The following is a 24,423-nucleotide window of genomic DNA, read 5'->3' on the forward strand; positions in this document are numbered from 1 at the left end:
TTTCATAATAATTATTATTGCAATAATATTATAGCAATACGATGAAACAATTTAAACATATAGGAGCTTAAATTCATGGCACTTTTCACTATATGAATTTTTCAGATTAGTATGAACGAACAATTTAGGTATTCTTTGGAATATTTTAAGTCCTATAATTTCTTTTTCGTTTTTTTTTTTTAAATTATTTTGCTGTATACAATGGGAATTAGCGGTTGAATCTTGATTTCTGTAGTACTAAGTCCGGACAAGCTTTTTGTCCCTTCAATTTTGCGTATATTGTTTCTTCTTTACTAAGAGCATCGTCTCTCTGTTAGATGGCTTCCATGTTGATTCTGGAAGAGTGTTTTGTTTGTTTCCACATGGAACTACTTGAGAGATGATGATTCTTTGCAAACATTGATAATCATAAATTCATAATATGGTTTGTTGCTTTAGAAACTAGTTTCGACGACCTTTAATTGGATATATAATTCACCATGTAACTGGTCATACACAGGTAGATAAGCTTGTTTGAAGTTGAACCCTGTGCGAGTACAATGAGATTCCCCTGGTCATTGCAATTAATAGTCACGTTATCTTCTTGTGAATGGAAGGGACCTCGTTGAGTTGGCTGAACTTCAAGATTCTTTGTTATAGCTACATAATTGCTTAAGGTATTCCGCTTATCTATTTCTATCCATAAACTCTAATAAAGCTTCTTTATTAAAGTAGGTACTGCTTACAGTTATAGTAGCTAATATTTTTGAAAATACTTGCAGAGAACAGATGAGTTGGTGAGACACAGTAACCTTGATCATCAGTGGATATAGGGTGAGTATCTACATTCATTTAATATGCAACTTGCCAAGAAAAATCTCATCTTTCTTTGCATTCCAGCAATGCTACTTCCCTTTCTATATGCTTTATAAAACAATTCTGATGTTGAATTGACATAGTTTGTGGCCTTTTTTTCGAACCTTGTTATTTGAGAATATAAATTTTTGGCAATTACGAACTTAAGGATTTACACAATTTCTGACCTAGAAACTCCAGCTATCAAATACTGAGAAGAATGCAACTTACGAGGTTGGTAGTATTTTCTTAGTGTTGTGCTTCGAAGCTTATTTTTTGAATGGTTTGTGCTCTTTTAGTACATACATCGCGTTGCCGAGGGTCTTTCGGAAACAGCCATCCTACCTTGGTAGGAATAAGGTCTGCGGACACTCTACCCTCCCTAGACTCCACGTTATGGGATTTCACTGGGTTGTTGTTGTTGTTGTAGTACATACATCGAGTTAAAAATCAAGATCTTAAAGAAGCAAGTTATATATGGCATATTCTTACCTAGCAAAGAGACTGTTGTGCAGTTTGAACGCGACTAAAAAGTCCCTACTAGTTAACGTATAGAACTCTTATAGTGTGAATTTCATTTGTGTATATACATATTAGATGTATGATCCATTCATATTTTGTGGAAATAGAAGGTGGCAGTCCTGCTGAATCAGGAGGTTTCAACGATGTTTCTTGGTGAGATGATTGATGGAGTATCATAAGATATTATTTACTGCTCACTTTCTCTTGAACGTTCACAAGAAACATTGCCTTCCATGCATTTGACACAATCTACTAATGGCTCTCAACTTGCCATAGCAAGAACTCTCTCTGTGTAGGTTATTCACTAGAGGTACTGGAAAAGCATCGGAGCACTTCTCAGGTTTCACTTCTCTTCAGCGTCCACTGATGACTACGATCACTATCCTGTCTCACATTAACTAATTTTTCTCTTCAAATTTTTTTTTTATCCATGTTGTAGAAGAGTTATTATATTGTGGATTTGCGGGAACATGATGAAACTATTCTTTCTCTTGTAAAAGCATACGATATGCTTGAGTAGAAATAGAACAACATTTTACTATTTTAATTCATCTTGAATGATATTGTTGAACCTTTAATTATATTTTCTGACTAATGTATAGCATTTATTAAAACAATTGAAAATCTTTTGCTATATTTCATGCTAAAAATATGAATTCTTAGCTACAATATATAAATTCTTGTGGCAAATTCTCCAATTTGTAGCTACGAGATTTGTGTATTTCTATCTAAACATATGGCTTCTTAGCTACAACATAAAAGTGCTTGTGGCAAACACTTCAATGTGTTGCTATGAATTTTTGAATTCATAGTTAAACGCAGGTACTATTGCCACGAGAGTAAATTATAAGTTTAGCCACAAAATCTGAATTTGTGTGGCAAATAAATTATTTTTTTGCTACGACATTAAGAACCTTGTGGCTGCGCTAAAAGATAGCCACAGATTTGATTGGTCGTGGCAGAAGAAAAGAATTATTTGCTATAAATATATTTTTCATGGCAAAAATGTTTTATCATTATAGCTACAGCATAAGATTTTTGTGGCAATAAGTATTAGGTCTTAGCCATGGAGCATGTAAAGTTTGTAGCTAGCTTTTAGCTAAGCTACATTTTGCTACGAATGCTACGGAAAGAAAAAAAAATTGTGGCTAAAGTGTTTAGCCATGGAAAATTTCATATTTAGCTACAACGTATTTCGTAGCTATATATAAGTATTTCGTAGCTATAGATACATTCTGTTGTAGTATGACTCATCCATGCCATTTTTCATTAACGCCGGTTTTATAATACCAGATATGACACTTGGTCTCCAACTAGATTATGATTGTGCGTGGGTAGGTGTATGGGTCGGATTTTTTATTAATTTGGGATTTAAAACTGGGTTGGTTTAATTAAAAGACGTAGACTTCTAATTAGAGACCACATGTCATATATGGTATTATAAAACCGGTGTTAATGAAAAATGACATGGATGAGTCATTTTGGTAACGGACGATGGCATAAATGAGCCAAACTATTGATGAGTGGCATAAATGAGTCATTTATGATAATTCGATGGCATTAAGCCTTTTCCGTAGTTTGAATTCGAAAAGCAAAAAATGTCAGCTTTCAAAAACACTGGGGGTTCGATGAAACTTCGCAAACTTGCTCTGAAATTTTACTAGTATTTGTAAATGCGTTTAACTAGGAATTAGGGCATGACTACTTGAATGCATCCGATATCATAAGCGTCGGTGCTCGCTGATCATGATCTTGCCGGCCTTCGTGGATAAATAAATATGCTACTAATAAGAAAAGGGAAGAAAGACCACTGAGAAAGGAATGGGTCACTAGATGCCAAACATGAAATACCAAAAAGACCTAAGAAATCAAATTCTTCGAAACTTCATAGGCAATAATACAATGTCGCCGGGTTTACTCCTCCATCAGTCTTCTCCCCTCGCACCTGATAAATAATGTAAGAGGAAAATGACATACTTGCGCCCATCCTTTAAAAGGGTGTACGCTGATACAATTATTCAGTCAATTTTTGTGTTGCATTTAATTAAGAAGATGGATAAAGCCATTGTTATTATCATAGTATTTTCTTGTCTTATATTTCTTGTTTGTGTACCGGGTATAAGGAACTTACAGCAAACAACTGATCATCAATCTTCCAGCAGAATAAGACAAGGGAGCATGGTTGTTTTAGCGGGAGCCGGTGCTGGTGCAGCTGCAGCCGCTGCAACAACTATAGCAGCGAACAACACTGAGATGACTGAGGATGAACGTAAGCGTGCTGAGGTTACAATTGACTTAGGAGCAGCTGCTGAGGCAACTGTTACTGCTACACAGGGTTGTTGTTGTGGTGGTGGTGGCTGGGGAGGTGACGGTGGCGGTTGTGGAGGTTGAGGTGGAGATTAAGAACCTTGTCACCTTGTTGTTTTTCAAGTTGGTTTCACGTATGTTCTCTGAACTTTATCCACTATATCATTAAAGTTATAAAAGTGTTTTTTGAAGAAAACTTTACAAAAGTAGTTCAGTACTTACTTTGGTATTATAATGGAAAGTTCAGTAATCTTACGTGAAATTAACCTTATTTTTCTTCTCTAATTTCTTTTTCTCGTGCTAATTCTTTTTTATGGTTTGCTTTTGGACTGTTTCATTCGTTCACCGAGCTGAGATATTGAGCGTCGTGGGTACGTATGAGGTGAACTTGTTCCTTTTCTTGCTCTAGATCACTTGGGAGGTCCTTCCAGAACAACTGTAGTGGTATATATTCCTTTTTTGTAAAAAGAATAAATTTGGAATTGTTCTTTTAATTAGTAGTGTGATCCAAGTTCTAAATAAAATTTGATCTTGTGAGAAGATATACTTTAAATAATAGCACACAATCCTCTTTGAATTTTCATAAAACCTTAGTTGCATCTTTTCATTTGGAGTTAGTTTTCAAGAATGTGCCTTACATATGATAAAAGTTTAAAATTTTATATGTTTTGAACTACAAATTTCAATGGACTAGCACTCAATATATATTGGTAATGCCCTTTCGTAACAAAGATCTTTATTATGTGTCACACATAATTGACATCAGTTGTGACTTGTGAGACACCTTTTTGTCTTACAAACAAGTGGACCCAAATCTAACATTTTTAGGTCCATAAATTTTGAATCCACTTGTTTGTGAGATTAAAAAATAGATATATATATATATATCATGCAACTAGTATCAATTGTGTGAGACACATAATAAATTTTTTCGTTAGTAACTAGTAGTAAGATAATAAGGTGACACCATAAGAGTCTACTTGTTTGCACTTCCTTTTAATTGCACCAGAGTAAAAAATAGAAGTTGTGACAACAAACTTAATCGTACAAGATACGAGAAAAGATGATATTCCTCTGTCTCAATTTATATGATACATTTTTTCTTTTTAGTCAGTTAAAAAAAAAAAAAAGAACACATTTCCTTATTTGACAATAATTTAACTTTAAACTTTACTTTTTACGTTTTTACGGTTAATGAGATGATTTATAACTACGCAAATATCTCTGACTTGTTTTAAATCACAAGATTCAAAAGTCTTTCTTCATTTCTTAACCTCCGTATCAATCAAACTACATCATATAAATTGGACGGAGGGGTAGTATATATCTGAGAAAAGACATCATTTCCCCCCCAAACTTGGTTAAAAACTCACTTCTAGAGTCGAGCTAAAAGAGAGTAACCATTTTACCCCCCCCTAAACAACTTTACCAATTATTTTGAACCTTACGTAACAACAACAACAACAGAGGTGGGTGTTGTTCAAAAAAAAAAAAAAAAAAACACACCCACACACATTAATTTTTTTTTTTTTAATTCCTCGAAATTTATTTTATTATTTCTTTAGTTTCTCCCTTCTTTTTCCTTTTTCCATCTTATTTTCTTTTCTTTTCCACATCCATCCATAGATCTTCACTTTAATGAGTTTCCTCCATTAAAGGGCCGTAGAATCATCACTTCTCCTTCACTCCAAATCCATAAATTAACAACATCAAACCATACCAAACATCATATACTTCTCTCAGCAAAACGTCATCATTTTCACCCATTATTACTATTATTAAGCTCCCATTTCTTCCATAACCATTTTAGTGGCTCTTAATAGGCAACAGGATTAAAGACCATTATACAAAAATCGTGCAATTTCTTTATTTTTTTGTTGTTGCCTCGCCCCCGTCCCTCTCCGCCCCACTCACCCTCCTCTCCCTCTCCTTCTTCCCCGTCGTTTCAAGCTTATTCAAATATTGACAATTCAAGTGAGTCTTTCGCTTTATGTGCTTTGTAACGAAGATATGAAGCTTCAAAGGACGAATTGTAACAAAAAGTGAAGAAATAAGTGATTTAGATAAGTGGGTATTTTTTTAAATTGGCAAATTTTTAGAAATTGATTTGAACAACAACAACATACCCAGTAGTGTATTCTTTCTTAGTGGTAATAAAGTAAAGGTGAAGGAATCGCAATGGCATTAAAATCGACTCATTCTTCAATGCCATTAACGTTAACTTATTTTGTTCTTCAATGGCATTATCGTTAACTTATTTTGTTCTTCAATGGCATTAACATTAACTTATTGTATCAATCTTCAATTTATCTAGAAAAAGAAAGGAAAAAAAATTAAAAAAGAAGAAGAAAGAAGATAAGGATCGAGAGCAAATATAATATTCTTTGGAAAAGAAGGAGTTAGAAGAACAAAGGGAAAAGAATAAGAAAGACAAAAAAAAAGTAATTTAAAATAGAAAATAAAATATTAAAAAATCTTAATATATAATCCAATTAGAAGATGACATCGTTAACTTTTTTTAATGTTATTTTTTTCATCCACAAGAAGAAAGAAATTGGTTCTTTTTGCAACGTCGCATTAAGGGGGGTAAATAATTACCAATTAAACTTTAAACTTTAAAGTGAGTTTCTTTCTTGAGATGTCTTTTCTCTATATATCTCATTATATAACTTCTCATGATTATTATAGATTTGTGGTTCTCGGAACATGAAAGAGAGTAACCATTATTTTAGCCATAACTAACAACAACAACAACAACAAAAAAAAAAAAAAAAAAACCACACACACACACAACCAATATAGCAAACTCTTTATTGTTTTTCTCTTTCCATATTCTAAACATCTTAATTCTATCGTTATTTCTCCGCAAATCAATATAGATCCCCATTTTTATGAGTTTTAGGAGGAGTAGAAAAATTACTGAAAAAGAATAATCATCAGAAATGGCCAAATATTCATTTCCAGCAAAACTCCATAGTTTTCGGCAATACGTGCTCAATTTTGTGTAAATTTCACGTTTTATAGGCACACAGGAAGAAGATTAATTATATAAAAATCGCTGGACTGGTGTCTTTCGTTTCCAAAGAAAGCAAATTTTACATTCTAATCTTCACAAAACTTCGATTAATTAAATATCAACCAAACCGGAGTTTTGTGCAACTCAATATGGTTCTATGGATAAGTGAATTTCATGTGTTTCAACATTTTGCATATCTGCACAATTTACATAACATCTTCTATTTCAAGATCAATCAGCACTCAGGCTTTAGGAGGAACAACAACTTTGTCATAACAATTTCGAGCCAACCTTAAACAATCTAACCAATGCAGAATCTGGGAATTAGGGTCTCTCTCTATAACAACATCAGAAACAGTAATCTGAAGGTTCCCTCTAAAACTAGTAATCCTTCCACGAACTCTAGCAATTAGCCCAAGCTGAACTTGAGAAGCAAAATCAGCAGCCATTTGGGAAATTAATCGAACAGTTGATGGGCAACGACGAGAGAAATGACGCGAAGTTTCCTGGTTGAGCCACAAGACACAAGGGATGCAACCAGTGCCATCGTCAATGTCGAATTTAAGAAATCTATTGGGTTTATAGTCTCTGCTTACGATGATACCAACTGTCTCTGCGCGGGATAGGCGCTTCCCTTTGCGAGAAAAAGAGGTGGGTTCGTGAGGGATTGGTTTGAGAGTACTGAGGAAGTCGAAGGCTAAGAGCTTGACGTGTGTGTTGACAAGCTGTAGAGCATCCATTAATGGAGAAAAAAACCTTTTCTTCAGAAATTTTTGTCTTTCTTTTTCTTTCTTTATGGAAGAGCAAGAGTTTTTACCCTGACTCCTGTTTATGTCGAATTATTTTTCAAGTCGTCTTTAAGAAAAATAATCTTTGGAAACAATTAAGGGGTCGTTTGTAGCTAGTTTGGAGGTGACTTACTCATGTATAAAATTACTCAAAGTGTTTGGTTTACAATTTTGAAATCCGCATAACTAATACAAGGATTATTTATGAGAAAATTTATGTATTATTTTCTGCAGGATAGATGATGTAATAACTAATACAAGAATAACTGAACACGCATAACTAATCCTTGTAAAAAATAATACATAGATTCTCTTATAACTAATCTTTGTATTACTAAATACTAATACATGCTTAATTTTAACCAGCTACCAAATGACACTTAATGTTGGACCTTTTATTTTGTCCTTATTGATTTTATTTTATAATTAGCAAAATTATCATGACATATTCAAGATCACAAATTCCTTATAGCCACACAACTGTTCTAAACATGTTTATAGCTATAATTTTTTTTTTTTTTTTTTTTTTTTGGATGACATGAAAACCCACAGCCGCTACCCTTCGGTGCAAACGGTAAATCAAATTTCTTGCGCAATAACCACAAACCACACGGGATAGTAACCGCACTAGGCCGTCTCACGCGACGCCGACCTGTAAAAGCGTAAATCCTGCATCATAGGCGGGGGTTTCCTGAGACCTCCATTATGAAAGCCCCATGCTCAACCAACTGAGCCATCCTCGCGGGTTATAACTATAAATTTCTATGGCCTTTCCTTTCTAATCTCGATTTTCAGTCAAACATGTTCACGTGAAATGAAATGAAGTACATAATTTGGTGCAGAAGTTGGAGATTTCCTGAAGCTAATATATACCTTTATACCCTAAACCCCAAATTGTGAATCTACTGCTAATGCTTTATGCTTACAGCCTAGTGATGATTAACTAGTCATTTGCTAGGACCTTTTAACACAACATGATCACTCTTTACTGTATGTTGGACCTAGGGATGTCAAACGTACAAGTTAGAAGGATTAACATTTTTCAATTTTATGGACTGAATTTGACATATTGGACACCTTACATGGTGCTTATTGCTTGGCTTGTCATGCCACAACTGGCTTTCTTAGTGAGTGCAAGTAACAAATCGAACAAATCCTGTGAAAAACAAGGGTGAGAGCAGCTGAAACTGGCAACTGTTGGAATTCAATACAATGCTTCACTCTCAGATCATGCTTTGCAAGTACACATTTCGGGAACAACCATTCAACACTCTTAAGAATATATGGTTGCAGAAATTATATACAAAATGCAGTTGATCACTTCAAACTCAATGAAAACTACTGTTAGTGAATACAACCATCCAAGTATCAATATAACAGATCTTTTACAACAACGTAGTTAATCTTTTATGAGAATCTGAAATAAATCTACAGTCAAGTCAACAGAGAGAATTCCGTCACTGGCGTGTGTATCTAAGACGAGGCCTTTCTCACAAACAGCTTGGTGATGTCTTCTGTAACGACATTGCTCCTGCAAAGTTAATTAAAAACATCTAATAGCTGTTACATGCAGAAAATTAAAAGCATGGCTCCCTAGTTGGTTTTAGGAATCTTCTTCTATAAAAGCAAGAAAGACGAGTGTTTGCATCGAGAAGGTCAGCTATGAGAGAATTTATGGGAACTTTGATTTCTTTAGATGGTGTGATGCAAATCCAACTTAAGACATGATGCCAAAGGAAACTTATGGTGTCATCTAATTCTTAAATTCTTCATTTTTCTTCACTCTTCGTTTTGCTTAATTCCTTCACCGGTTACCCCTTGATTTTCATCTTCTACACTCTTTTCATGCTCAAACCTTTTACAAGGCATTACCCACCATAAATCCCCTATAACTCATCAATTTCTATATTTACTCCCCCAGTCCATGCTACTTTGACCATGGAAACAGCTGTACGACATTCATCAAGTTTGGGCTTAGTTGAGAAACAATAATGTCCAATCCAAGAGTTACTCTAATCTATAACCAAGCAGAAGCAGTAATTTAAAGGTCATCTTCCATAATTTCATCTTTCTCCTTCTGGCTAATCTAATGACCATCCAGGAGTAGTAATTTAATGCCTCCTCAGCCACAGTTTTCCCTTCTGGCTAATCTATAACCAAGCAGAAACAGTAATTTAATGGGTCATTGGGCATAATTTCATCTTTCCCCGTCTACTTACTTTCTGTTTGCATTTCTGTCATTTGCTAATTTTGTCTGCTCCTGCGCCAACGACATTAGGTCCAGATTTTTCCACTTCAATTTACCTGAGGTTATGCTGCTACTCTGCTTCACTTTTCATTAGTCTATTCTAGTTACACCAGAGGAAAAAAATTCCCCATGACTAATCTATCGGCCAGCTACACTTCTCTCTCCCATCTCCCCTCTGCAATTGTTTGCTGTTCTTCCAGTTTTTGATGGAAAAATCAAACTACCTGTAACATTTGATTAAGTTCTGCTTAAGAAGAAGTTCACGGCCTGAAATTGTTTCTGCTGCTAGAATTTCATTTCACACAACCGTAGGCGAAGTCTAAATACTGAAATTTCATTACTTGCTTACACCAAATATGCAAGTCAATTAGCCTGATGGCAACTGCAATGCTAAAGTACACAACTTATTCCTGTTCTCTGGAATTCCCAGTTCTTTAAATTTGCATAGCAAGGCAATTGCAGAAAACAGAATTCCTATCAGCGAGTCTGCATTAGGACGAATAGCTGTTTTCCTTTAATCCTTTCTAACCAAATACAAAGAATTGAGGAGTACTCTCCTAATTCAAGCTAGAAGAAGATAATTTGAACCACGGTACCAAAAACTATTATTTGTGATTCTAATAAAACGAAGTTGCTAGTAACATCTTATTCATTACTAGCATAAAACCTGAATGCCTCGAAAAATAAAGGTAATAACTAGAAAAAAAATAACATTATGAAGAGGAAAAGAAGAAAATGTTTCCTTGTTTCCTTCTACAATTACAGAAAAGGAGGAAAAAGAATAAACAACAGTCACTTGAAGGAATGTGAAAGACATATCTAAATATCTCATTGTTCTTATTATATCTCTTTTAATAATTTACCCAATACTTACAAGTTGAATATTTGTTATTGAGCACTCAAGGGTGTGTCCTAGTGGTAAACGAGTAGGGGAGAATCATGAATAGATGAACTTAATAGAGAGCATGCAGAGAAACTCAACAGTTCACAACAAACTGACCTTCCAGTAAGTTGAGGTGGGAGCAGAAGACCACCTCCTGTTTCAGGGACATTCTTCATGTGAGGCAAAGTTCCTTTTGGAATCTTACTACGTGGATAAGTGGAAGCTGATACATTTACATCCCTCTTCCGTGATGCATTTTCAGCCATGGCTGCTGCAACTCGGGAAGAATGATCAGTACTGTGCCCAAGATGACCAAGCATTGAGGGTGAATTTAAGAGAAGCGATGCATCAGGGAGTTTCAGTTCGGAGGACTCCGACGAACTTGACAAGTGTAATGCTTCTTTATTTAACGACGAACTACTCCTCCTGCATATGCAATGAAATATAATTGTGGGATTGCCATAGGATATATTTGCTAGTTGAATCATCGCCATAGTATATATTTGCAATTCATCATTCCATGACCAGAATACAAAAGTTCCTCTAAATGCATATCAACCATAGTTTTCACTAGATCATAAAATGTGAAGAAATAAGATCATATGCTTCGACTAATCATCAATAGTATACTTATATGTATAGTTCATCTGCATAAGTCGGATCTTCAGATTATTTTCCCCTTTCAAACTAATTTTATTAATGACCGCATAATGCAACCACATAAAAGTCAAAAGCTTTATAGCACAACTGCACACTACTGGACTGACCAGTCTCAGGTATTCGCTTTCTCAGCCAACAGCAGCCATTCTTTCTAACGCAGAAATCGACACCTTCAAACTGTTTTTATGTATTCAAACTTCAACTTCTATTAAATTAACAAATCCCATGCTAACAAACTTATCAAGAAAAAGAAGAAAAAAACAAAAGATCCTGTGCTACTAGTCGTCCTAAGCACATATTACACAGAAATGTGGAAACAAAAACAAAATTTCAGACAAATTGCAGCAAGCTTATTGTTTTATCAACCCCGTATCATATTCTCTCTGCCTTCTATGGAAGCTGTGCAGTATGTGGGACAAAACTGGGATTAGCTTTAATTCCAGATAATGCAGAAATAGGATTGTTTAATCAGCAGGCAATAGGGGCTGGGTGGGAGCCAAGTGGGTGGAAGGGGTTCATCCGGACCCCCTTTGGCGAAACATTACACAACATATACAGAGTTAAAATTACCCGCAAGGGTGGCTCAGTTGGTTGAGCATGGGGCTTTCATAACGGAGGTCTCAGGTTCGAAACTCCTTGCCTACGACAGGATGGGATTTTGCCTTCTGGGTCGAGCTCGTCGTACGGGGCTTGCCTAGTGCGGGTTACCTCTCCTGTGTGGTTTGCGAGCTATTGCATAAGAGCTGGGTTTTACCCTGTGCGCACCAGAAGGGTAGCGACTGTGGGTTCCCATGTCATCAAAAGAAATATATACAGAGTTTAAATTATTGTTTATGTAAAATAACTTTTTATGTATATATAGAAAATGTTGAATCCTCCTGACTTCTTCATGTGTTTACTTCTTTATATTTTAAACCCCCTTAGTGAAAAACCTAGCTCCGCCACTGGATAGGGGATGGTCATCCAGGAAATGCCCCTTGTACAAAATAAAGGGCCAAAATCATTTTCTTTTCTCTGTTGTTCCTTCATCTTTTCCCTTCCCCGTCATCCCTGCTCCTACCCTCATCCCCTTGGCCTGGCAAATTGTTAGTCCCTCTCCTTCTTAACCAATCAATTAGTAAATGCTCCATTATCTTAATATATTTTCTTTATGGTAGCTCAGAGGCATTAGAAAACACAAATTCACAAGCACAATTCCTATAAGCTTGAGCAAGAATACTTTTTTTTTATCGGTAAGACAGAGCAAGAGTACTTTCGGTGTCAATCTTCTTCTGCTTCAATTTACCGGAAACAGTTGATGTAACAGTTGTTTTATAAGTTTACAATTGTATTCTTTTTCATAGGTCATCTGGCATAGAAAGTTCAACTTTTTTTTTTTTTTTTTTTTTTTTTTTTTTTTGTTCCACAATTTCGGACCTTTATAATCAAATCAGAATCCAAGTTCAAGAAAATCATGACCCGTTAGGCAAAACAACTAAAACCCACAAATTATCTCAGATAGGGATGATTTATTTGGTGCATAGAATACTGGGGAAACATAAGGAAACACGAAAGCAGTCAAAGAATTTACAAAGAATAAAACCCTAGTGGAGACCCAAATAGAAAAATGAAGTGAATGCAAAGTATAGAAAAAGAGAGTTACTGGTTTTGGGGCTCAGGAACATTTCTGGTTGGTAATGGATCGATGAGGGCGGGTTTCTCCACTTTGCTAAGTTGTTGGGGTTGTTGATGAAGCTCTTCTTGTTCTTCGTCAGAGGAGGCATAGTCCACCAAAGACATATTTTATTCCCTTGCTCTCTTACTGGAAACTCCTCTATCTGTTCCCTCTTTTTCTTCCCTACTGGCGGTTGGTTGGGGGCCTAAATTATAAGGTTAGATTTCTTTGACGAGGGACTGGGAACATGGAATTATGACAACTTACATTTTTGTTTGCAAAAGAAGAAATAACTTAAAATACCTATTATGTCACATATTGGTTGTCATATTTCGCTTAATAATGTAAATTTTGTTTAGCATTTTCAAATATAGTATATTTTTTATTAATTAACATGAGAAAAATTACAAATTATAATATTTATTATATAATTTTTGAATATCTAAATTTTAAATGTAAAATATTGAGTTGATCTAATTCAATTTAATTTCGAAAATGAATCCAATTGACTTATTTTTTTAAAAACATGACAACTAATTTGGGACGGGGAGTAGATAGTAATACTCAGTGTTTTAGAAAGGTATTTTCGGAGCAAGCATCGGGGCGAGCCCTGGGGCGGGGCGCATAAAAAATGCCCCAAGGCGATGGTAGGAGGCGAAAGTCTCAAAAGGCATACGCCTAGCAATTTGGTGCATACGCCTGGGCGTGTGAGAAGAGTTTTTTGTTTGGGGCGTAAGCCTAGAATTTTTTTTTCAAATTAAAACGAATTTTATTAAATAAGTCCTTAATATAATGCCCAAATTCTCAAAAGTCAACTTGTAATTATTCAAATGTTTTGAAAAAGAACTGAACCATTAAATATAAAAACCAAGATCTTTTTTATTGCTAGATGTCCTAATTTATGTTCTTTCCCAATTCTTTAACTTTTCTTCTACTATCTCAAAAAAAGTAATGAACAGTCACTTGTACTTGTAAATAACGTATAATAAATTGTTTTGATTAGCTTCGTGGGGATGGAGCATATCTGTATATACTTTTCACTTATTTATAGTTTTCCTTAAATGTTATGAAAAAGTATCTCTTGTTTTTCATTCCCATTCCCATAAGAATGAATACTATGATTCGCGTTTCGAACAGGCATGAATACAGCATCTATAGGATAACTTCCATCTTGAAAGTTTTGTGGATTGTAATTATATTGTTTTATGGAATACTAAGAATTAAATATTCATGGAGACGCTCCGTGCCTGGGGGCTTACGCCTGGCTGAGGCACACGTAAAACGCCTCACCTTGCGCCCTCGCCTCTAAAACACTGGTAATACGAATAATTATTTTAAATTATTTATTATTCATAATAGGTATTTACAATTCGGACCTATTTGTCTTTTCTAATAGTATATACACTCTCGCTTAGTTAATAAGGTCAAATTCTTTCGAAAACTTTTCTTGGTTCTGCCATTTTAAAACAAAAATTCATTATTTGGAAAAAATTTCTGGGTAAATAGAGATTGAATAAATCAAAGAACATGATACAACATCAATTCAAATGCTTCAAGAGAGTACGTCCAGATAACCAACTTGTCTAAGAGCATATTACAGAACTGACTGAACATACAAAACCTAATTTTTTTAAGCAACAACTTTACTGCCAAAGAATTTGGATAACTGGATTGTACAGGATGGAGGTCTGTAGATGGCTTGGCTTTGTGCAATCCTTCATTGATTGATTGATAATCTCAAAAAACCTTCATTGGCTTTGTAGATGGCTACTGCCCAAGTAATGAAGGTTTGTAGATGGCTTGGCTTTGTGCAATCTCAATACGATCACGTGGATCATTCATAGTTTCATCTCTCAAGGCCTGAAGAATAGCCTCCGATGAAACCTCCCTGCAGTTTAACGCACCAACAGTCGGATTACTTTTTAACTTCAAAAAGAATTGCAAGAATAAGGGGTAAGGCAGGGCAAGAACTTTATGTACCTCATTATCAGTATTCTGTACAATGTCTTCAATAAAGGACAAAGTTCAACAGGAGCTACTTGTTTGTTTTCATCAGGATGATAAATGTTTAAACTGGACTGACTAAGTAGCTCATAGAAGGCTTTTACTGCTGAAACTCCCTGCACAAATTTGTATAGGTTAGCACTCACACATGATTTCATGTTAGCCATAAACTCTTGCAGCTTTAGATGGTGAAGGATATCCTCCTCCTTGAATTAAACCAGTGACGATATATGCAGAGGGAATGCAGCGCAAGTGTTGTAATGTTATAGAGAGCAATTTCAAGGATGCTAAATGCCTTTGTAACTTCAACATTTTTGCTCGTCGGAGAAGCATCAGTCAACTTTCTTATGCTTGTTTTTGATAAGGTAAATAATTTTTTTTTACTAATAATTGAAAAATCTCCCATATACAAGCAGCATATCAACAAGTAGAGAATCTATAATGTAATATGTTTCTCTGCGAACGACACTCAATCTTCTATACATACTGGAACCTCATTGGTGCACTAAAAAGAAACTAGGAATGAGAGAACGTCCTTATACTAGCTTATATAGGATATGTAGACTCCTCAAATTATTAACACATCAATTCCTATTAATATGTAACAGAAGTTAGAAACTGTAAATTGCCATTAGAGATCTATTTTAAGTATTCTAGAATGTACCTGTATCATCCCCTTTCCCTTGATGCTGTCACCCATATCAAGGTTTATTTCCCCTTTGGCCAACTTTTGGCCATACCAAGCATTACGACCTTTCAACAGGGTCACATATGTATCAGCCAGAAGTGGACCTGCAAGCTTCTCGGGTCCTTCCGCCAGGAGATGTGTAATGAATATCATCTCAGATGTACAATGTGCGAAGTACACTGACTTGCTCGTGGCACTTTCATTAGTAAGAGCTGCAACCATACCTATCCAGTAAAAAGTGGTATGTCAATACGCGGTTTCAAGTAGAATCGCTCAATTCTGGTGTTTCAATAAAGATCAAACAATTACGTCATACTGCCATAATTAGGGGAAATAGAGCATTCGTAATGTTATTTGTGATTTCATGCCGGACGTTGCAGTATATAAAAGTCTCAGCCATACTGTGGATGCCCTGACATCCTTGATCTATTTACTAAGGGGAATTACTCTCATCTCAAATGGATAAGAAACTCAGGAATCTGGTTCTTAACTTCACGGAGAAACTGAAATGCTCAAGTGAGTTTGAGTATTTGACTAAATATGTCACAATGCTTAAACTGTGGGAAGCTGCAATTGATCACCACCACACTGCTGAAAGCTCACAAGCCCCAACAAAAAAAGAAAGGAAACAAACAGTGGTAGAGGATATAAGAAGATGATCTTAGTGCACACTCAGTCAAGACCAGATACAAGTTGTTAAGCCAATTCTAAAAAAATACACCTTAAGAAATTTTACAGATAATAAGCAAAGTAAAACATTGCACCAGAAAGAGAAAGGATTGTACCAGCTCCAATGGCATATACATTCTTTAGACCACCCATGACCTCATGAGTTACCAGGTCGCCATTGTCCCATACAATAAAATGTGGCTGCCTCAAAAATCTAGCGAGTGCTTTTCGCCATTTCTCAGCTCCACATATCCGAGCATTGGCGTATTCTCTGTTGTAAATCTCTGATGCAATATTAGGTCCACCAAGATACAAGATGTTCTCTATTGGAACTCCAGCTGCAAATAATAGGTGTCACGTGAGCAAAAAGTAACACTAAAGAAGAACTTACAAACACAAATATGATGAGTAAAAACAGAAGTGAGAAAAAAAAAAAAAAAACAAGCAATAAGAAATAAGTGGATAAATTCATGAATGGTAAACAAAGGGCAATTAACTCATTGACTGGAGTATGTACCAGTTAGCAGTTGTCATGTATGAATTTCGAAGTTCTATTTTAACCATATATACGTCTGTAAACACACAGGAAATAAAGAAAAGAATTACTTATATTTCAACATTTAATCTAACTGGATATTAACAAGAGATGACAACACAATCATTGAGGAAAAAAATGGGAAAATGTGCATACAGGTACATAGAAGTGATCTAACAAGCAGTTAAAGCAGAATATAAACCTTCCAAACTCTTCTATTAGGATCATATATACACCCCATACTGATTTTGACTCAGCAATAAATATACATTTAGAAGAAGGAGCTCTTGGTGATGGATTTAGGGATCAAGATGACGAGAAAGAAGAGGGTCGTGGGTGATCGGCCTAGGATCAGATGGGGGAGTTTGACCATGACTAGTGCCCTGGAGATGGGAGAGAAATTGCAGACTGTGGGGGCCTGGGATAGTAGTGGGGATGCGACCAGTATGTGGGATAGAACGGCTAGTTGCATTAGGGTAGTAGCTAGGGAAGTGCTGGGGGTCTCGACAGGTAGTCGTGGTGGGCATCGAGGGGATTGGTGGAATGGAGAAGTGCAAAGAAAGGTGAAAGCAAAGAAGTTGGCGTATGCGAAGTTGATAGAAAGCGAGGATGAGGTGGAGAAGTGGACGAATAGGGAACTTTATAAGATGGCGAGGAAGGAGGCGAAGTTGGCGGTTTCGATGGCAAAAACGGCGACTTTTGAACGCCTTTATGCGGAACTAGAGGAAAAAGGCGGGGATAAGAAAGCGTTCGAAAGCTAGCCAAGGCGAGGGAGAGGAGGGCACGTGATTTGGATCGGTGAAGTGCATCAAGGACGAGCATGGCAAAGTATTGGTAGAAGAGGCTCACACATTAGACGGAGATGGCGGTATTTCCACAAACTCTTGAATGAAGAAGGGACGAGGGATGTTGTGTTGGGAGATTTAGAACATATAGGGAGGCGTCGCGATTTTGGGTATTGTGGGAGTATTCGGTTGAGGAGGTTAAGGGTCTTTGTTCGTAGGATGCGCGAGGGAAGAGCGACGAGACCGACGAGATTCCCGGAGAATTTTGGAAGATTGCGGGCTCGGCGAGTTTGGAGTAGCGACTAGGTTGTTTAATGTCATCTTTAAGAGGCAATGATGCTAGAAGAATGGAGGTCCCGTGTAATGATCCCTACATACGAAAACGAGGCGATATCCGGAGTTGCGACAAGCTAGAGGTATCAGGCACCGCTGGCCGTACTGAAAGCGTGGGAACGGGTGGTGGAGATGAGGGTGAGGAGAGGCGTATCTGTTTCGAGAGAACAATTTGGATTCATGCGGGACGCTCGACTACGAAGCCATCCATCTTTGTAAGGGCGGTGAGCGAGTAGGGGAGAGTAAGAGGGACTTACGTGGTATTCATCGACCTAGAAAAGGCTTACGACAAAGTTCCAGGAGATCTGGAGATGCTTGGAGGCTAAAGGTGTGGCGTACATTAGGGTGATCAAGGACATGTATGAGGGAGCCGGACCGGGTAAGGACGGTAGGAGGAGACTCGGAAAGCCTTCCGGTTGTGATGAGGTTGTATCGAGGATCGGCTCTTGGTCGGTTTTGTTTGCCTTGGCGATGGATGAATTGACGCGGCGTATTCAAGGTGAGGTGCCATGGTGTATGCTTTTCGTGGATGACATGGTCTGATCGATCGTAGCGGAGTCAACGACTCGGAGGGTTGGCGTCAAACTTTGAGTCTAAAGTTCGAGGCGAGTAGGACGAACGCAGTACTTGGAGTGCAAGTTCGGTGAAGTACCTCGAGAAATTTGGTGTGGAAGTGAGGCTTGGTACCCAGGTCATTCAGAAGACAAGTAGTTTCAAGTATCTTGGGTCTATTATACAAGGCAGTGGGGAGATTGACGATGATGTCACACATTGTATTAGGGGGGGTGGATGAAATGGAGGCTCGTTTCCCGAGGTGTATGTGATAAGAAGGTACCACCACAACTTAAGGGGAAGTTCTACAAAGTGGTGGTTAGACCGACTATGTTGTATGGGGCGGAGTGTTGGCCAGTTAAGATCTCTCACGTTCAAAAGATGAAAGTTGCCGAGATGAAAATGTTGAGATGGATGTGTGGGCACACCAGGAGTGACAGGATTAGGAATGAGGCTATCGGGACAAGGTAGGAGTGGCCTCGGTGGAAGACAAGATGCGGGAAACGGGACCGAGATGGTTTGGACATGTGAAGAGAGAGACACGGGCGCGGTGCGGAGGTGTGAGAGGTTGGCCGCTGGATGGTTTCGGAAGAGGTAGGGGTAGTAGAAGAAGTATTGGGGAGAGGTGATTAGACGGGATATAGCGCGATTCTGATCGAGGGACATGACCTTAGATAGGAGGGTATGGAGGACTCAGATTAGGGTAGAAGGCTAGTAGATAGTAACGTTTATCCTTTCATATTAGTAGTCACATTATCGCGGTATAAGTTCTTGTGCTTTGATTTCTGCTACTATTTGTTATCCTGTACTTTGATTATCTTATTTTATACGTGATAGCCTACGCTTCTCCTTTACAAGCGCTTTATCATGGCTTAGTCGCTTTAGTTATTTGCATTTCCATATCGCTTTGAATCTCTTGGCCTTATCGACCTCTTTTATGCTTTTATGCTTTCTATTGAGCCGAGGGTCTTTCGGAAACAGACCGTCCTACCTTAGTAGGAGTCGGTCCGCGTACACTCTACCTCGCCCGGACCTCGCGTTGTGGGATTTCTTCGGGTTGTTGTTGTTGTTGTTGTTGTTAGAAGAAGGAAATCCCTCACTGTTCTGTTACCTGTTAGGATGAACTAAAGGCATGAAAGCATGCTTATTTTCCTAAATCTTTCTGTAGTGTCAATCAATCAATCAGCTAGAAGAGTTAAGTGTAATGAAACCAATAAAGGTCAAGCACTCTTGTTTTTTTTTTTTTTTTTTTTTTTTATAACCAAGAAATCTCTGCAGTTCGAAACTCAGTAGTGATGCTTCCTCACCCCACCCCCACCCCTCGCCGCGCCTGTCTCCACTTAAATATCGGTGCTTGTCTGTGACAGAGTTCGAACCATGACGTTTGCTAGACCCACACATCACTTGCTGGAGTCTGACCACTAGAGAACTCTCAACAACAAAAGGTTATATGAAGCATCAGTTTGCTGAAAGGCAAACTGCTCATAATGCTTGCAGTGCTTATAAAGTTAAAGCATCTATTGATAAAGAAGAAAAACATAACCAGTATCCCACATTACTCATTGTCTCATTCTGCTGCCACATAAGGATGAGCATTTTTTCTTTGCATATTATAAGTATGACCATGATAACAGAACTGACTCATCAAACCTGAAATTTGATGCTCCCAATATTCCCCTTTACAGTGACTGCTGCGATAGCAGTAAATTGACTGAGAAAGATTTCCAAACTAAGTTTATTGGAAGCTATTAGTTGAAGTTAACATGAGAAACAAACATGTTGAATTCTTTTCAAGCATATGAAGAAACATTTACTAAATGCTCCAAGGAACAGTCATATCATTCACTACTTCAATATTATATGATCTATCAGGAAGTAGGAGAGGCATATAGCACCCTCGTTGCAAACAGGAAAAAGAAAATTATTCTGCCATTTAACCATGTCAGCTCCCAAGTATTCAACATTATAAACATAACAGAACTGAGTCAGCTGCAGTAAATTGCACAACAATGAAGTTATTTACTGAATAAATATCGAAATGGAAAAGAAAAGCACAAGTCTGGAAGAATAACTCAACAGTATGGGAAAAAAGTCTCTTACTTGCTTTATTAATCATTTGCGTTGGGGTAACAATGCGGGGTTCAGTCCCTAGTTCAGCCTCTATGCCCTTTGCCAAGGATACAATGACTGGAACAGTAATACGTTCATTCCAATACCGACTAATTTCTTGAAATACTTCCCTAGTTTCTGTTGATGGCAATCCATTAATAACAATATCAGCATCCCACACAGCCTCCTGCAAATTGGTGACAACCTTTAAAGGGCAAAGTGGCGTGTCAATCATATTCGAACAAAACCCATCTTTCAGAATCTCATCGGCGTGTAATGTCCTATCACCTAATCTTGCCTCAACATACTTCAAGTATGCACACCTTCTTATCAACCTCCTTAATACATCTTCCCTTGAATTAATGACCTCAAATAAATGCTCTGCAGTAGCTTTATCAACGTTTCTTCCAGCTCTTCTCCATATTCTAATCTGCACCTTCTCTCGAAGGTTACCATACGCGTCCTGCAACATTGCAACAAAAACACTGCCCCATGCTCCTGCTCCAACACCCACAATTCTCAATGGATCACCATCCGCTTTACCAAAAATTCGACGAAGCTCATCAACCTTCTCCTCCACAGAACCATTAGTACTTTGAATCAGCCCATTAGGGTAAGGATGACTTGTTACTCCTTCCACAGATCCAACCATCTTATTTTCTATCAAATATCAAACTACTCAGAATAGTCCAACTCCTTAATCTATCAATCAATTGCAAAAACACTAACTTCAACTCTTTTCAACCTTTAAAAGCAAATGCATAAAACAAGAAGCTGTAATGTTTCACCAATTTCACTAATAATCAAAACTATCAACGCTGAGATTTCCCTTACAAGATCTAGCACTCGTCTAGATCAACCCCTAATTTCGTAATTAAATCAAAATACTCAAAATGAAGAATAACATACAGTTTTATTCCTGGGTTTTCAAGAATTCTGTGTCACTCAAGAACTTTAATAACACCAATAAATCGATGAATTTTTCACATGGGTTTCATCTGAAAACAGAGATAGTTTCAACTAGAAGGAATATTCATTGATCATAGTAAATATAAAAACAAACTTTGAAACCTCCGTCAAGTACAAAGACAACTTAGGTAAAACAACCTCTTGTAAATGTCAACCAAAACTGACCGAAAAGAAGCTTAACGTGTTTTGCGGCTATAGCTTCGATACGTTGAAATGAGTTAGCAATTTTTTTTTGAGAAGTGTGAAAAGCATGGATTTGGAAAGAGGCAAGTGTGAGTGTCAATAAATAGTTATGCAATTTTCTGTAAGTTTGGTTTCCAGAAGTGGTCAGCTGGCATTGACTGTCTTTGGCTAAACTGCGGCCCTTTTACTTGCTCCTTTTCAACAGAACCTGTGAAAGTGCAATATATTCCATAATTTGGTGAAATTTTTCTATTATGCAGAAATTATATACTGCTCCCTCCTGTTCAAAAAAAGCATTCACTTAGCTATTTTGTACTCCCCTTAACATAATAGTATTCCTAAGCAAAAAAAAAAGGTAATTCGACTAAACTAACTCTAATTATATAAGTATTGAGATTTGGTCACTTTACACTTAATAAGGGCAAAACTGAAAAAATAAGATTAATTTTTTCTTGATTCGGTAGGTGGACACTCTTTTTTTTTAAAAAAAAAAAGGCTAAGTGACACTCTTTTTGATCCGAAGGGAGTACTGAGGCTAAAAATATTAAAAATAATAATTCATAAATTATTTTATTACTGATATTTCATGGAATTACCATTGAAATATACCCCGTATAATTTTTAAAAAAAAATGCAAATAACTGGCTTTTTATTCATCTTCTAATCAGTACACTTTGATCTGGGGAGTTTACAACAAGTTTCTCTACTCCCTAGTCCATAAGTGAGATAGATGAACTATCTTAACTGAGGAGATGAGGTAAATGCAATAACTTAATACAAGTCATATATCTATGCACGGCTATATATCTAGCCTTTACAAAAAACCTATCAATTTATCTACAGCTACACAAAAACAGTCACCAATTAAGGTGGTTCCCAAAAAATGAGTTTCCTTTTCCTATTAACAATGTGAAATGAAGGCAGCCCCCGTCTGTCCATGGCCAGTAGTACCTTCACTTGTGCAGGTAAGTCACATAATAAAAAATATGTGTTAGGTTTGAAGTTGAATAAACTTGGATAAATTCTTGTTTCATTTTTAACCTCAGATATGTGTGATGCTGACACTGAAAAATTCTTTTTAAGGGGATACCATGATCACTTCGACATCTTTATCCGTGTTTATCTAATTACAGTAGTATTATTCTTCTACATCCAATGTGGAATAAATAATATCAAAATTTTGATATAAATGTATACCAATATTAATTAACCAAATATTAAATAAACATATTCCTAAAATTTATACCTGGGTTGTTTACTTCTTGCTCCATTAACAACTCTCGAATAAAAAGTAGTAATATAAAACATGTATAGATGCGAGTGTGACTAATAGCCTTTTTGGTCAAGCTTATTTTTCCCCAAAAGTACTTATTTTTTCAATAAGTACTTATTTGGAAAAAAGTGAGGTGTTTGACCAAGCTTTTGGGAGAAAATAAGTGCTTCTAGGGAGTAGGAGAAGCAGTTTTTCAGAAGCTAAAAAAAATAACTTTTGCCCAAAAGCACTTTTTTGAAAAGTACTTTTGAGAAAAATACAAACAAAAGCATTTTTTAAAAGCTTGGTCAAACACTAATTGCTGCTCAAAAGTGTTGTTTTAATTAATTAGCCAAACACAAACTGCTTTTCACTAAAAGTGTTTTTTTAAAAAGTACTTTTTTTTTAAAAGTACTTTTTAAAATAAGCTGATTTTAGAAGCTTGGCTAAACAGGCTATAAAATAGGCATATTATTTGTACATGGTTATAAGGGGATTTTAATATATAAAAACCAAATGAAGATGAACTTGTCAATAGTGCCATTTGGTAATGGACCTAGGATTGGAGTAGTTTGGGCTTTCTCTTCAATTGTCAGGCCAGATACATTTTTTTGCGCGGAGTGCCCTTCGTTTGGGGTGGTCTTTAAATTTTGCCCCTCATATTTGAAATCTTTAAAATTTGCCCTTCGGCTAACACCCATAAGTTCCCGGGTTCGAACCCACGAGCAATCAAAATTTTAAAAAAAAATTCGCAAGGCAAGTTTAAATTTCGCTATCCGGACCCGGCATACTTTTGTTAAGGAATTACCAAAGTTATGCGGACCGGATACTTATGCCTTGTGCGGACTTGGCATAAGTATGCCGGGTCCGCATAACTTTGATAATTCCTTCACAAAGTTATGCGGTCCGCATAAAAGTTGCCCGTTAAAAGTATGCCCCATTGGCATAACTTTGTGAAGGAATTATCAAAGTTATGCTGGGATCCGGCATACTTATGCCTTATGGGCGGACTTGGCATAAATATCTTGGGTCCGCATAACTTTGATAATTCCTTCACAAAGTTATGCGGGTCCGCATAAAAATTTGCCGTTAAAAGTATGCCCCCCACCGCATAACTTTGTGAAGGAATTATCAAAGTTATGCGGGACCCGGCATACTTATGCCAAATCGCCCATAAGGCATGGTATGCGGGTCCGGCAGAAAATGTGTAATTCCTTAACAAGTGTATCTTGTTGGCGGCATAGCGAAATTTAACACGCTTATGCAATTTTTTTAAAAATTTTGACTGCGCGTGGGTTCGAACCTGGAACCTATGGGTGTTAGCCGAAGGGCAAAATTTAAAGACCACCCCAAAAGAAGATCGAGTTGGACCTCCACCAAAAGTGGGTCAAGCCCAAGAAACTCAGCTACCCAGTTTTGCCTTTTAGAGCAA

General features: G+C 36.8%; 3 protein-coding genes and 1 long non-coding RNA gene across 5 annotated transcripts; 1 reads left to right on the plus strand and 3 right to left on the minus strand.

Moving 5' to 3' along the window:
• The first annotated feature begins 495 nt into the window (after nucleotides 1–495).
• LOC132062489 (uncharacterized) lies at nucleotides 496–1,903 on the plus strand. Its single transcript, XR_009416193.1, has 3 exons — nucleotides 496–656; nucleotides 762–813; nucleotides 1,464–1,903. It is a non-coding gene; the product is annotated as an uncharacterized LOC132062489 (long non-coding RNA).
• A 4,894-nt stretch (nucleotides 1,904–6,797) lies between these two features.
• Nucleotides 6,798–7,685, minus strand: LOC132062490 (CST complex subunit STN1). Its single transcript, XM_059455048.1, has one exon. It carries the CDS (start codon nucleotides 7,417–7,419, stop codon nucleotides 6,922–6,924), a length of 498 nt encoding a protein of 165 aa, XP_059311031.1. The 5' UTR covers nucleotides 7,420–7,685; the 3' UTR covers nucleotides 6,798–6,921.
• Nucleotides 7,686–8,649: 964 nt separating this feature from the next.
• LOC132063224 (uncharacterized) lies at nucleotides 8,650–13,196 on the minus strand. Its single transcript, XM_059455685.1, has 3 exons — nucleotides 12,901–13,196; nucleotides 10,716–11,024; nucleotides 8,650–8,998 (listed from the first exon to the last, which is right to left on the minus strand). The coding sequence occupies exons 1-3, from the start codon at nucleotides 13,035–13,037 to the stop codon at nucleotides 8,941–8,943; spliced, it is 504 nt and encodes a 167-aa protein (XP_059311668.1). The 5' UTR covers nucleotides 13,038–13,196; the 3' UTR covers nucleotides 8,650–8,940.
• Nucleotides 13,197–14,403: 1,207 nt separating this feature from the next.
• On the minus strand, nucleotides 14,404–21,957 carry LOC132063225 (probable glycerol-3-phosphate dehydrogenase [NAD(+)] 1, cytosolic). Of its 2 annotated transcripts, XM_059455687.1 has the most exons (6): nucleotides 21,695–21,957; nucleotides 20,579–21,585; nucleotides 16,390–16,611; nucleotides 15,581–15,828; nucleotides 14,893–15,032; nucleotides 14,404–14,800 (listed from the first exon to the last, which is right to left on the minus strand). In XM_059455687.1, exons 2-6 carry the CDS (start codon nucleotides 21,237–21,239, stop codon nucleotides 14,680–14,682), a joined length of 1,392 nt encoding a protein of 463 aa, XP_059311670.1. In that variant the 5' UTR covers nucleotides 21,240–21,585; nucleotides 21,695–21,957; the 3' UTR covers nucleotides 14,404–14,679. The 2 variants fall into 2 exon arrangements, with proteins under 2 accessions (XP_059311670.1, XP_059311669.1); XM_059455686.1 differs by having other exon boundaries at nucleotides 20,579–21,957.
• Between the last annotated feature and the right edge of the window lie 2,466 nt (nucleotides 21,958–24,423).

The sequence above is a fragment of the Lycium ferocissimum genome, chromosome 7 (assembly GCF_029784015.1).
Source record: "Lycium ferocissimum isolate CSIRO_LF1 chromosome 7, AGI_CSIRO_Lferr_CH_V1, whole genome shotgun sequence".
Classification (NCBI taxonomy): Eukaryota; Viridiplantae; Streptophyta; class Magnoliopsida; order Solanales; family Solanaceae; genus Lycium; species Lycium ferocissimum.

Coding starts and splice junctions, on each gene's coding strand:
- LOC132063224 (XM_059455685.1), bottom strand. CDS start 13,037: ATGTCTTTGGTGGACTATGCCTCCTCTGACGAAGAACAAGAAGAGCTT. Junction 11,025..12,900: donor GTTCCTGAGCCCCAAAACCA/GTAACTCTCTTT, acceptor TTGCATATGCAG/GAGGAGTAGTTCGTCGTTAA. Junction 8,999..10,715: donor CCACCTCAACTTACTGGAAG/GTCAGTTTGTTG, acceptor TTAACTTTGCAG/GAGCAATGTCGTTACAGAAG.
- LOC132063225 (XM_059455687.1), bottom strand. CDS start 21,239: ATGGTTGGATCTGTGGAAGGAGTAACAAGTCATCCTTACCCTAATGGG. Junction 15,829..16,389: donor TGTATATGCCATTGGAGCTG/GTACAATCCTTT, acceptor TTTACTGGATAG/GTATGGTTGCAGCTCTTACT. Junction 14,801..14,892: donor TACAGAATACTGATAATGAG/GTACATAAAGTT, acceptor GTTAAACTGCAG/GGAGGTTTCATCGGAGGCTA.
- LOC132062490 (XM_059455048.1), bottom strand. CDS start 7,419: ATGGATGCTCTACAGCTTGTCAACACACACGTCAAGCTCTTAGCCTTC.